The 15,034-nt window shown below is 36.2% G+C and overlaps 1 protein-coding gene across 12 annotated transcripts in view; it reads left to right on the forward strand.

The window, feature by feature from the left end:
- The window catches only part of LOC127411912 (neogenin-like), a 251,656-nt gene that overhangs the window by 201,686 nt on the left and 34,936 nt on the right, over positions 1-15,034 (forward strand). For all 12 annotated transcript variants that reach the window (XM_051647860.1, XM_051647870.1, XM_051647809.1 and 9 more), the window contains exons 10-13: positions 3,591-3,739; positions 4,007-4,145; positions 5,572-5,621; positions 11,424-11,568. In XM_051647860.1, the coding sequence (XP_051503820.1) occupies positions 3,591-3,739; positions 4,007-4,145; positions 5,572-5,621; positions 11,424-11,568 (483 nt within the window). The remainder of the gene's footprint in view (positions 1-3,590; positions 3,740-4,006; positions 4,146-5,571; positions 5,622-11,423; positions 11,569-15,034) is intronic.

A 15,034-nucleotide genomic window follows, 5' to 3' on the forward strand; every position in this document is an offset into this window, starting at 1 on the left:
CTCCACGTGCAGCAAAGACAGCTTTGCAGATTCTTGGCATTCTAGCTGTCAGTTTGTCCAGATACTCAGGTGACATTTCACCCCACACTTCCTGTAGCACTTGCCATAGATGTGGCTGTCTTGTCGGGCACTTCTCACGCACCTTACAGTCTAGCTGATCCCACAAAATCTCAATGGGGTTAAGATCCATAACACTCTTTTCCAATTATCTGTTGTCCAGTGTCTGTGTTTCTTTGCCCACTCTAACCTTTTCTTTTAGATTTTCTGTTTCAAAAGTGGCTTTTTCTTTGCAATTCTTTGCACGCAAGGCCTACTTTGGTGAATTAAAGTACCAATTTCCTTCCGAAACAGCAAAATCTGTACATTATTCCAAAGTTTTGGCCGCCAGTGTATTTTTCGACCAAGCCTTGATGCCGGTTTAAAATCTCATTATAGAGGTATAAGTACAAGTAAACACCTACTGGCTTTTAAGTAAACACGCGTGGGGTATCTCTTCAACAGCACTGAAGATATATGGCCTGACTCCACCAATGTGAAACATTATCAGCTCAGACACAGCTCAGGAGAAGCTGTTTCTGGGTCAGACTGGCTCCTCTGAGCATCCTTGGCTCTGAACGCTATAAGCACTTTATAGTGTGTGTTTGCAGGTTCCTGGCACTCTCTGGAGCCCTGCTGCGTAGAGATCAGCCTCACAGGCTCACACACATACTGCTAACATTATGAATTAACTTATCTGAGCACAAATACACCTACACATGCACACTCTCAGCAGTGCACTAAATCCAGTGTGGGCACCCCATCCAATCCTGTAAAACATCAGTAAGAAATGCAGGCATTGATGTCTTCATCATGATGAGAGAATGGCTGTCTGTGGTACCGAGATAAAGTGGTATAATCTCTTACACAGTTGTTCAAGATCATGCTGAGAACTTTGATCAAAGTTTGCGAAATGATTCATGTTAGGCATAAAATGCTGTTGTAATTTGAGCTCTAACATGACGAACATGGTTCATGGATGAACATAGTCAAGCAGTTGTTCGGCTGGTGTAGTGGCTAAATCAAAGGGCTGGTCACCAGAAGGTTGCTGGTTCGAGTCCTGGTTCCTAAAGAACAGGCCATGTGTTATTTCCTCAGTGACTACTTTCCTACTTGCTTAAGATGGGCTAGTCATTTTATGTAAGTGCTTTTAAATAATATTGTATTTCATGTAATGTACCGCACAGTTAAGATTGATGCTACATGTTCAGTCCATCAAGGCATGTCAGTTGTGACTGTGTTAGAAAACATGGGATTTAACGGACTCTCATCAGAGCCTATAATTGAATGTAATGATTCATGACCTTTGCAAGTAAACAAAAGTTAAGCAACATACAATCTCATTTCCATTCTCCCCGCTCTGCTGGGCAAATTAAATTAAATAACTCCTGCAGTCTGTGTTGGTTTGCTGTCTGCAGACACATGCCACTATTGTATGCTCCAACAGACCAAACATCTCTCTCTATACTCAGTTCAGTTTCACAGTACATTATTAGCATTACTGTCTTGCAAACAATATTGCTAAAGCATCAATACAAAGAACAACCGTGACAGAAAAAGTAATACTTTTTTTTTTTTTTTTAAGAGGAAGAAATAATTCAACATGGCATTAATAAACAATACAAATAGTCTATTGTACTGATATACACAGACAGCTACCTAATATGGTGATTGAAGCAGTGGCCTCTCTCTCTCAATTCAATTTCATTTTCAATTTAAATGTGCTTTATAGTCATTACTGTTTTACAAACAAGATTGCTAAAGCATCAATACAAATGACATGGAAAATAGCAGTAACCGACATAAATGTGCCAGTGATGATAAAATAAATATTAATATTTTAATATAATTAATATTGTAAAATAAAATGAAAAAATATATAGTCTCGCTCTCGCTCGCTCTCGCTCTTTCTCTCTCTCTTTCTTTATAGTCATGACTGTTTCATAAACAAGATTGCCAAAGCATCAATACAACTAAAAAAACAAAATAAAGGTGCCAGGGATTATAAAATGAAATAATAATAATAATACACGATCAATAACTAAAATAAAAAGTAATAAAGAACAGTAAAATAAATACATTTAGTAAATTTATGTTTATTTTTTCAAATAAAATTGTTTGATCCTTCTTATTAAAGTTGTGCAATTTAAGTGTCAATTTTGCTACAGTGAATGTGTAACAAAAAATAAAATAAAATAAAAAACTAAACTAAACTAATAAATACTATTGAAGTGCCAGTGATGATAAAATATTATACATTTTATTGTATTATAATAAATTAATAAAATAAAGTACAATAAAATAAAATAAGAAAGTACAGTAAATAAATAAAATAATATATAAAAAGGTTTGATCCTTCTTTATAAAGATGTGTAGTTCAAGTATAAATTTTGCTACAGTGAATTTGTAACTAAAAAATAAACAAAAATAAACTAATAAATACTATTAAGGTGCCAGTGATGATAAAATATTATTGCCTTTAAATGTTAATATTATATTACTAATATTTAAAAAAATAAAATACTATAAAATATATTCTCTCTCTCTCTCTCTCTCTCTCTCTCTCTCTCTCTCTCTCTCTCTCTCTCTCTCTGACGTTATAGTCATGACTGTTTTACAAACAAGATTGCCAAAGCATCAAGACAAATAACAAAGAATGTAAAGGTGCCAGTGATTATAAAATAAAATATAATAATAATAATAAATAATTATAAATAAAAAAATAAAAAGATTATCAAATATATGACATTTAAGTATAAATAATAATAATAATAATAATAATACATGTATAATGTAATAAAATAATAAAGTACAGTAAGAAATAAAATAATATAAAAAAGATGGGTTTGATCCTCCTTTCTAAAGATGTGCAATTCAAGTATGAATTTTACTGTGGTGAATCTGTTAATGTGCAATTGCTATAGCACTTGAATTTGATCTTTTTCAGGCAGGTACAATAAAATAAATAAAAGATGGGTTGGATCCTTCTTATTAAAGATCTGCAATTTAAGTATAAATAATACAAATAATATATATTACAAATAATACATTTATAAATTAATAAAATATAGTACAGTAAAATAAAATAATAAAGTACAGTAAAGAAATAAAATAATATATAAAAAGGTTAGATCCTTCTTTCTAAAGATGTGCAATTCAAGTATCAATTTTACAATAGTGAATGTGCAATTGCAATAGCACTTGAATTTGATCTTGTTCAGGCAATTTGGAGAAATATGGTACAAAAGCTTCAAAGTATTTCTCTCTTATGTATTGAAATGTACCCTAGTGAAAGAGAAAGTGTGCCTGTCTCTCTCTCTGTCTTGCTCTCTATGCATGGTGTCTACAGCACAATAACATTTGACTTGACTTTATGTCAGGAAGAGCCAAATATTCTCTCTTATGCGCTGAAGAGGGTTCAATCTTTTCACCTTGAGTTGAAAAGCTGTGTATCACAGATATGTTAAAGGTTTGGTTTTAAAGTGCATATCAGTGCAGTGATTGTATTTGTTACTTACAGTAACTGTCTCTTCTCCATTTCTTCTGTTTTAAAGTCCAGGTACCTGGACCAGCTCCTAACCTCCACGCTGTGGTCACGTTCCCCACCACAGTGAGCCTCAGCTGGGACATGCCCCTCACCGGCAACGGCGAGATACAAAACTACAAAATTTACTACATGGAGAAGGGTCTCGGAAATGAGCAGGTAAGACTGCACACTCACCTCTCTGTAATCTCACATATAAAACATTAAATATTTTATATTATTTCATGTGAAATGTCAGGTATTGATGATGGAGAGCAGCTGGAACTCTTGGATCTGATCGTTGTCCTGAGTTTAAGCTTAGGATCTGTTTTATTACAACTAAGACTATCAGCTATAATATCTCTAATCTCGGTCTATAATTGTGTTCCTAGTGTCAGAATTCAGCAGTTAGACACTTATATCTCCTGTGTCTCTCTTCTGTGTCAGGATATAGATGTCAAAACACTATCTTACACCATGACTGGGCTGAAGAAGTTCACAGAGTACAGTTTCAGAGTGGTGGCCTACAATAAACATGGACCTGGAGTCTCTACTGAGGATGTATCCATACGGACCTACTCTGATGGTACTTACAAAAATATATTATTTTTTTTGTCTTCGTAGTCAGTTTCCTCCATACATCCATACACCCAGACAAAAACATGCCAACAGTCATCTGTGACCTTACAGTTACAACAGCAGAGCAATATCACCAGGGTCCAAACATTAAATTTAGTGGACACTATATATTTGGTACAGGCCATGGAACTTTCTTTTATAGTTATTTATATAGATATATATATATATGTGTGTTTGTGTGTGTGTGTGCGTGAATGCGTGTGTGTGTGTGTGTGTGTGTGTTTCTTTCTGTGATTGTATTGTGTTGCAATTCCTACAAAAGTTACCAACCGACTGTCCAGTAACTCAGTAAGCAGTTGTTTTATTGCTTATATTTGTAAGTTTGGCTCTTGGTGAGTGTTAATATTGGACTTTGTATATTACTTTAAAGTACATAGTACAGCAATGACTTTATACAACCCCTGAAATCACCTTGACACCAGTTTGTAAAAAGTCATTGCAAACATGTCTTGGAAAAGTGAAGTTAGTTCTGAGAAAAGGTATCTGCTGCAATGACATTCATGCAATTTAAAGGGACAGTTCACCCAAAAATGTAAATGATCTCATCATTTACTCACCCTCATGCCATCCCAGATGTGTATGACTTTCTTTCTTCTGCTGACCACAAATTAAGATTTTTAGAAGAATATCTCAGCTCTGTAGGTCCATACAATGCAAGTGAATGGTGACCAGAAATTTGAAGCTCCAAAAAGCACATAAAGACTACATAAAAGTAATCCATATGACTCCAGTTGTTTAATCAATGTCTTCTGAAGGGATCAAGTTGGTTTTGGGTGAGAACAGACCAAAATATATTTAAAAAAATTAACTGTACACCTTGCTATTGCAGTCTCTAGGCATGATCATGATTTCAAGCTCAATTACACTTCCTAGATGCTTGACACATGCGCAGAGCGCTAGATGGCGCTATAGGAAGTGTAATTGAGCATGAAATCATGAATGCCAAGGAGACTGCTGTCAAGATGAAAAGTGAAAAAGAAGTCATATTTTGGTCTGTTCTCACCCAAAAACCAACTGGATTGCTTCAGAAGACATTGATTTAACCACTGGAGTCTGATGGATTACTTTTATGCTGCCTTTATCTGCTTTTTGGGGCTACAAAGGTCTTATCACCACTCACTTGCATTGAATGGACCTACAGAGATGAGATATTCTTCTAAAAATCTTTGTTTGTGTTCAGCAGAAGAAAGAAAGTCGTACATATCTGGGATGGCATGAGGGTGAGTAAATAATGTGAGAATGTTCCTTTTTTGGTGAACTAACCCTTTAAGTATGGCTTAAGTGTCCAAATACTTTCTGGGGCGACTGTATGTGGATAATGACATTTAGGCTGACGGTATGTTGACTAAAACACTTCTTCATTCTCTGCTCAGTTCCCAGTGCTCCTCCACAGAATCTGACCGTTGAGGTGCTGAACTCTAAGGTAAGGGTGTATGACTGTCGCTGGGTCCCTGGAGAAGGGCACAGGGAGCAGAGGCAGTGTGCTGGCAGCTGCTGGGTGAAGTGTACTGCAGGCTCATCTGTTGCTATCATCTCAAGCTCTGTCATAAAGCAATACTCCTCTGATCACTCCACTGTTTTCACATCCCCCTCATCCTCAAGCTGTGTACGTGGACAGTTTTGCTCTAGCTGTTGCTATTTTTGAGTCTGTTTATACAAGTATTATCGACTACTTGGCTAGAATAATGCGGTGTGGCATTATGGACACTTGTCACGCAATACATGGTTTGTCCATATTATTCAAGCGGGTTTGGTAATTTTTTATAACTTTATAAGTGTTTACAATAAAAAATGACAATATTATGAATGAATATTAGCTGGCTAGATTGAATGATGTAAAAACACAGTTTAAAAAACAAAACACTATCTATGCAAGAAAGTGGAACACATTAAATGTATACATCTTATGGTGTCATTGGATCCTAGTGAGGTCCTAGAATCGCCCCTGAACCTTAAGCCAAGCTTTCAATACACAACTTGTCGTCGACACCCTACGACTCGCGGTCCTGTTTTTCGTCATGCTGGTGCGAACACTACAGGACTGTAGTGCATCAACTATACGACCATTCGTACCCGACTAAGTCCATGTGCGCCATGTGAACACCTGATGAGTTTTGGGTAATTCGATCACAAATGTACAAGCGAGACATCACTGCCACTTGTGTTAGGATTTCGAGGAGAGAGTCTCTGATTTCATGAGGACATGCATCATTCAATACGTCTGTGTTTTACTTAATGATAATAAAGCACAAACAAGTAAAAGACGAGAAAGAAAAGCGCTAAAAACCGACTTAAAACCGATTTCTCTTAATTATTTATGACATTTAGAGCAGAATTATGAAGAGCAGATTTATTTAAGTGCCGCATCTGTAATTGAGCTTCTAATGTGTGTGCTTCTCATATCTGTGTCCCTATTCTATGTTTATGCATTCGATTTGTAATATGTTCCAATTGTACGTTTATTTCCCTGTAAATCCGCACAGAACCGTCGAAAAACCATTCGCTACAGCTGCCTTTAGGGTCGTCCCTTTTCAAACGGATCGCCAAAAAAGCATCTTAAAATTAAGATAACGAAATTCATTCACAAACTCGTACAGTTTATTCTTGATAACATGTCAACAAACATGAAAGAAAGACTCTCGCCAGTTTTCGTGCTTTATTGGCACCATTTGCAAGGGGGGAAAAATGTAAAAACAGCTGATAATAATAAAAAGAGCAAGTAGGGAGATGTGGATGAGGTTTTATTTAATTTTCTCATTATTTTTTATCTTCTGCTTCCTAATACCTTGGCCTCCTCTTGCGCGCTCTCTGTATTTCATTGGCTGTGACTCATTGTCATCTCTCGCTTGTGTGCACACATGACAACAAGACGTCCAGATATCAAGCAGTTTTGAAAACTGAGACAAGTTTGAGTCATGTAGTATACACCAGGCTTTAGCAACACAATCGCATGACAGCGAGTTTTGCTCGAGCAAGCACCACTCACATTTGCTTCAGAAAATGTCGAACTCTAGTTTACAGTAGCATTTAAGTCTGTTTGCATTGGGGGTACACAGAGATCCATACACTTTCATGATTGTAATGGGTTTTATGGCTGAGTAATTAACACTGAATAATAATGAAGGCTTTAAGTCCCAAACAGAAACTTTTTCAGATTAGTGTACTGCAGAAGGTGATGGTTAATTAGAAGGCTCTGCATGGACGGTATCAAGACTCCCCTTTGTGGCTCTGGGGTGCTACACAACAGAAAGAGGGAATTCATTTGTGTGCAGTATAATAAACACAACTTATTTGGGGCTCCCTCGGGGTACCTTTGTGTGCCTCATTTTATTTCCCAATCCTGCTGCTCTGCACCCCTGCAACCCCATAAGTAAATTAAATCAAGTTTGTTTGTTTCCAACTTCTGCTTACTATATTAGCAAATATGCAAATTTTCTTGAAAACAAAATTTATAGAAATAAAAGCTTATATTTAGTCTTTATTCTTTCTAGATATATATTTAGATTTTAGTTTCATTTAGAAGTCGAAGTTTTTTCCCCCCCCATGTTATGTGTCAACACTGTTACCATCATATTTCCCCCTTTTAAAGTAGTAATCTATTCCATAAATCAAAAATCTATGTCAGAATTATATAATCAGCCATTCAAGAAGTGAACCCTTTAAGGACAAGTTGAAGTGTCTTCTTTTTCTATCACTTTATCTTAAGTTGTGTTGTTTGTCAGTAAAAGGCTATCTTCAAATGTCAACCCTGTTACCATGAATAGTATGCAATTGATAATTGAAAAGTGGATATTTGTAGATATACTGTAATTTAAATATCTTTAAGGCTTGTAATCTCAAACTGTAAAACAGTTGACCTTGTTACCGTCAACCCTGTTACTATTAATTATGCCAAGGCATATATTCCATATCTACATTCCAACACATACCACACAGAAATTTTATTAAAAAATCCACTAATCAAACTGGAAAAGTTCCAACTTGCAAATTTTGTTGAAAAAATATTTTGAAATAAAAGCTAACATTTTGTCTTTATTCTCTTTGTAGATAGATAGATAGATAGATTTTAGATGAGATGAATTATATGTCTTGAAGTTGTGTTCCCAGGTTATTTGTCAACCCTGTTACTGTCATATTTTTTCCCTTTAAAGTATTTAACTATTCCATAAATCAAAATAACTTCGTCATAATAATATTGTCTTCCTTTCAAGAAATATTCCATTGATTCCATTTACAGAGAAATTTAAGTCTTATCTTTTTTTTTTATCAATTTATTCTATGTTTTGGTATGTTTGTCAGTAAAGGGTGATTTTTAAAATGTCAACCCTGTTACCATCAGTATGTATAGTTAAACAATGGATCATTCAAAAGTGAATATTTGTAGAAATACCAGAATTTAAGTATCTTTAAGGCTTGTAATGTCAAATTGTTAAACTATCAACCCTGTTACAATCATGCTCCCCCTTTTTAAAATAATAAACTATTCCATAAATCCATTCCATTTACAGACAAGTTTAAGTCTGATCTTTTTTTTACCACTTTATCCTATGTTTTGATATGTTTTTTATGTAAAGGGTGATCTTAAAATGTCAACCCTGTTACCATAAGTATGTATAGTAAACAATTGATCATTCAAAAGTAAATATATGTAGAAATACCAGAATTTAAGTATATTTAAGGCTTGTAATGTCAAACTGTTAAACTGTCAACCCTGTTACCATAATGTTTCCCCTTTTTATAGTTGATTAAAATAATCAACTTTTCCATAAATCCATTCCATTTACAGACATGTTAAAGTCTCATCTTTTTTATCACTTTATCCAGTGTTTGTCTGTAAAGGGTGATCTTAAAATGTCAACCCTGTTACCATGAGTATGTATAGTGTATGTATAGTAAACAACTGATAATTCAAAAGTGGATATTTGGAGAAATACCAGAATTTAAGTATCTTTAAGGCTTGTAATATCAAACTGTTAAACTGTCAACCCTGTTACCATAATTTTACCCTTTTAAATAATCAACTATTCCATAAATCCATTCCATTTACAGACAAGTTAAAGTCTCGTCTTTATCACTTTATCCCATGTTTTGTTATGTTTTCAGTAAAGGGTGATCTTAAAATGTCAACCCTGTTACCATGAGTATGTATAGTAAACGACTGATAATTCAAAAGTGGATATTTGGAGAAATACCAGAATTAAAGGCTTGTAATGTTAGACTGTAAAACTGTTACCATCAATCCTATTACCTTTCTGAAGTTATAATTATATTCCAATATTTATTAAAATTGGTTCATTTATCTTGAGATGCCAAAATGCAAATTATTAACATGTAAACACATTATTGGTCAGATAGAATGATTAAAATCATACAAAATTTACTAAAAGAATCACTTTATCGAACTAAAAAAGGCACCAGTTTAATAGAATGAACCTTTGGCTGAAAACACAGCCAGCAGTTTGTAAGGTAAACCAGAATTTTCTACAAGGTAGAAAATTGAAATACAGTAATTCCATACTTGCTGCAGATTTAATTTGGTTGCTTCCGTCGTGGCCTGTGGAACATGGCAACTGTGGATACTAGTAATTAATTCTCCACCCACACTGTGTGGCCCCTCTCCCTGTCTTCATTATCCCAGCAGGCACTGCGGGCCCCGCAGCTAGCCTCTGCCATCCATCTCTGAGCCGCAGTCCCTCAGGCTCCTCTGCACTTCACAGCTTTATCTATTATTCATGGGTTCAATGCAGGCCAGCCTCTGCTGCTCTCCCAATGCCCTCTCCTGTAGGACTGATATGCTTGTGCATGCTTTATATGAAGGACGATCACATTCTCTAATGGATGCCTCAGGGAGACAATAACTGAGAGCAGTTCATTGCATGTTTGATATTACAGATACAAGAACATCCATTGTATCTTTAATCTAAATGTACGAATAGTTCTGTCATTTAGTCACCTTTGTGTCGTTCTGAACACAAAACCCTTTCTTCTATGTAACATGCAAAAAATATTTTGAAAAATCTCCTAACTACTCTTTTCCATGCAATGACTGCATATTGTGAGCAGAGACTGTCAAGCTTCAAAAAGACATAAAAGTAGTCAATACAAATGATGTGCTGTATTCCAAGCCTTCTGAAGCCATATAGTAGCTTTGTGTAAGGAACAGACCAATCTTTTGCCATTGCCAGTGAAAAGTTCCAGTCAGCCTTAGCTTTTAAATGTCATTTGCGCTTCAACCTATTTAAACTTACCGTATTACATTCGGTTACCAATGGCGTTTGAGGTCACTGAAGTCAAATTCGCCGTGACGTCTTTTGATGGGACAAGTTTGAATCAGTGGATGTACAAATGAGATTTGCGAACTGTGATGAAAGAAAAGGCTTACATTTCGGTCTGTTCCTTACACAAAGCTGTCGCATGACTTAGAATACAGCGCATGAGTCATATGGACTACTCTCTCAAGGTGCGTCCCAAACCGCAAACTTCTGCACTATATTAAGTCATTTTGTAGTGTAAGAAGTGCGAGTAGTGTGTTTACACTGAAAATGCAACAAAAAGAAATGTACTACAAGGACCCGGATTATGCGGAGTGTGGAATGTTGGAAACTTCGTGCACTCAGTGCACGCGGCTTGCCGTATGTAGCGGAAGGGGTGGAGTTACCGGCAGCGATGGTGATCTGGCAAAACGATTATAAATAATGGAGAATATGACAACTAGCGAAACTTCTGTGAAGACAGCACCTTGAGTTAGTTAAACGCTTTACCATCATACCATGCTGTGTGAATATGTATATTATTGAGCTGTAATTGTTGAACTGAGGGTGGATAAGTCGCTAAAGCTAGTGGCAACATAGCGCTTGGGTTTGAAACGTCATTTCCGTCAGCTGTTAAACGGCTCTTAAAAGTTTTCTATTTGGGACGATACTACACTTTGAAAATTCATACACTACATGGCTAAGTGCATAGTATATTGTGTGTCGTTTGGGACATAGCTTTAGTGTTTTTATGTAGTTTTTAGAACTTTACAGTCATTGGTTACAACATGCATTAATTGTATTGAAAAGAGTAACTTGGACATTCTGATAAACTTCTGCTTTTTGTTCCACTGAAGAAAGGGAGTCACACAGGTTTGGAATCACCCGAGAGTGAGTAAATGATGACAGAATTTTCTGTTTTGGGTTAACGATTCTTTTTAAGTGGGTTTCTTAATTCATGTGCAAACTTGCAGAGCATCATGGTCAGATGGCAGCCTCCTCCAGCAGATGCTCAGAACGGTGAAATCTCTGGATACAAGATTCGTTACAGGAAGGGCGCGAGGAAGAGTGAAGTGGCGGAAATTACTTCAGGATCACAGCTCTATCAGCTCATAGATGGTAAGCCAAACAGCATTCTAATCTCAAAAGTAGACATAGAGGAAGCTGATTAATCATCTGTTTTTGATGTTCAGCATTGTATAATGACTGTGCTTTTTGGAAACTTTTTATATGTACAGTACTGTGAAAAAGTTTTAGGCACATTTAGGCAAAAATGTTGCATAGTGAGGATGTCTTCTATAATAATGCCATAAATTGTTTTCATTTATCACTTAATGTCATACAAAGTCCAGTAAACATAAAAAAAGCTAAATCAATATTCGGTGTGATCACCTTTGCATTTAAAACAGCACCAATTCTCCTAGGTACACCTGGACACAGTTTTTCTTGGTTGTTGGCAGATAGGATGTTCCAAGCTTCTTGGAGAATTCATCACAGTTCTTCTATCTATTTAGGCTGTCTCAATTGCTTCTGTCTCTTTATGTAATCTCAGACTTACACGATGTTCAGTGGAGGGCTCTGTGGGGGCCATGACATCTGTTGCAGGGCTCCCTGTTCTTCTATTCTAATCGTTTCTATGTGCAAAAGTAATGTTTGGGAGTCCTGGGATAAATAACCTTCTTAAGACAAATGCTTTTGTGAAAAATCTTATGTGCCTAAGACTTTTGCACAGTACTGTGTATATATAGTATATACACTGGCGGCCAAAAGTTTGGAATAATGTACATATTGTGCTGTTTCGGAAATTGGTACTTTAATTCACCAAAATGGCATTCAGCTGATCACAATGTATAGTCCGGCAATACTGATGTAAAAAAACAGCACCATCACTATTTGAAAAAAGTCATTTTTGATCAAATCTAGACAGGCCCCATTTCCGGCAGCCATCACTCCAACACCTTATCCTTGAGTAATCATGCTAAATTGCTAATTTGGTACTAGAAAATCACTTGCCATTATATCAAACACAGTTGAAAGCTGTTTAGTTCGTTAAATGAAGCTTAACATTGTCTTTGTGTTTGTTTTTGAGTTGCCACAGTATGCAATAGACTGGCATGTCTTAAGGTCAATATTAGGTCAAAAATGGCAAAAAAAGAAACAGCTTTCTCTAGAAACTCATCAGTCAATCACTGTTTTGAGGAATGAAGGCTATACAATTCAAAGACAAAGGACAACTGTCTCTAACAAGGACAGAAAGAGATGTGGAAGGCCAGATGTACAACTAAACAAGAGGATAAGTACATCAGAGTCTCTAGTTTGAGAAATAGATGCCTCACATGTCCTCAGCTGACAGCTTCATTGAATTCTACCCGCTCAACACCAGTTTCATGTACAACAGTAAAGAGAAGACTCAGGGGTGCAGGCCTTATGGGAAGAATTGCAAAGAAAAAAACAAAAAGAAAAGGTTAGAGTGGGCAAAGAAACACAGACATTGGACAACAGATAATTGGAAAAGAGTGTTATGGATCTTAACCGCATTTAGCAGTTGTGGGATCAGCTAGACTGTAAGGTGCGTGAGAAGTGCCCGACAAGACAGTCACATCTATGGCAAGTGCTACAGGAAGTGTGGGGTGAAATGTCACCTGAGTATCTGGACAAACTGACAGCTAGAATGCCAAGGATCTGCAAAGCTGTCATTGTTGGAAGATTTTTTGATGAGAACTCTTTGAAGTAGTTAAAAAAATTCTGGAAAAAAAATTCAAATTGTAATAGTAATGTTTCACGTTACTAATGTCTTTTGTGAATAAAAGTACCAATTTCTTTCCATAAGAGCAAAATCTGTACATTATTCCAAAATTTTGGCCGCCAGTGTATATACACTGAAGTTCACCCAAAAATGAACTGTATGACTTTCTTTCCTCTGCTGTACACAAATGAAGACTTTTATAAGAATATCTTTGCACTGTAGGTCCATACAATGCGAGTCAACAGGGTCCAAAATTTTGAAGCTCAAAAAAAGCACATAAAGTCAGCATAAAAGTAATCCATATGACTCCAGTGGTTAAATCCATGTCTTCTGAAGCGATATGAAAGGTGTGTATGAGAAACAGATCAATATTTAAGTCCTTTTTTACTATAAATTCTCCTTCCTGCCAAGAAGGTGGTGATATGCATGAAGAATGAGAATTGCCAAAAACAAAAGAAGAACTCTTAAAAGTGCTTAGGAGGGTTGTTTGAAAGTGGAGATTTATAGAAAAGAAAACAAAAGGACTTAAATATTGATCTGTTTCTCACCCACACCTGTCATATTGCTTCAGAAGACATTGATTTAACCACTGGAGTCATATGGATTACTTTTATGCTGCCTTTATGTGCTTTTCTGGGTTTTGCGTTTCGGACTCTGTTGACTTGAATTGTATTTACCTACAGAGCTGAGATATTTCTAAAAATCTTCATTTGTGTTCAGCAGAAGAAAGAAAGTCATACACATCAGGCATGGCATGAGGGTGAGTAAATGATGAAAGAACGTTCATGTTTGGAAGAAAAAGAATCAAAGTAATCCAAACCTAACAAAACATAGTCTTTCTCTTTCTGGAAAATTTACCAAAATATTAATGAGTCATCTTGCACTCAGGGGTGCACACACATTTCTGTCCAATAAAATGCTAAGTAGAATAATAAAGTCCCTCCCCCTAATAGCATTTGCAACTTACTAGAAATAGCTAGAAGTAATTCATGGTTCACAGCGCTGATGTAAAGTAACGGCGATTAGCTGTTTGAAAAATAGGGATTGGCCCTTTATTATTTCCTGCCCCAACTTAGTGTTGCATTAGGAAATATGTCAACACAGGAAAGAAAACTGTGTGCATCAAGTGATTTCACAGGTTTTTTATTTTTATTCTAACAATTATGTTCACATCTCTCGAAATTGCATTGTGTGTATTGTTGGCATTAAATCAGCCAGCTGCCATCCTGCTCTCTACATAGTAGCATCAGCCATTGAAAAAACAATATTGGTCATCCACTAGGCAAAAGGCATCACAGAATTTTGGCCTAACCAATGTGCACTGTTGGCTTTGAGATGCCATTTCAGACAAACTTTATTATCAGAAGAGAATGCATTTCTCAAATGACTTTACATTCAGAATAGATTTCAGCAGTTTTTCCATGGGTGTCACAATGAGGGAGGCATCAAAGACAGAAATGTTTAGCAGTTGTTTCCAGTTTCAGTTGGGAGTAGATGAGATGTTTGTTTGTTGAAAGGCTACAGAGTGTCGACGCCGTAGGAATCGCTCAGGGGAGAATGAAAGTCTTTTGCATTTACCACCCTGACTAAGCAGACGCTTATTAACATTTTAATGCAATTACAACCTCTGGCTTATTTAAAGACAGCAGGCACTCCTTCATCTCTGTGTAACAGAACAGGCCCAAAGGCATCAGATGTGTGAAATTCTGGGTGCTGCTGTTTTTTGTCCTTTTCCCCTCTAGAATCAGCGAGTTTTCAAATCGGAGTTCTTCATTCCAGTCCAGCGTAATTCAGATTTGTCGAAGCAGGCCTTCATAAATCAGCGCTCTAGGCGATACT

The sequence above is a fragment of the Myxocyprinus asiaticus genome, chromosome 2, assembly GCF_019703515.2.
Source record: "Myxocyprinus asiaticus isolate MX2 ecotype Aquarium Trade chromosome 2, UBuf_Myxa_2, whole genome shotgun sequence".
Classification (NCBI taxonomy): domain Eukaryota; kingdom Metazoa; phylum Chordata; class Actinopteri; order Cypriniformes; family Catostomidae; genus Myxocyprinus; species Myxocyprinus asiaticus.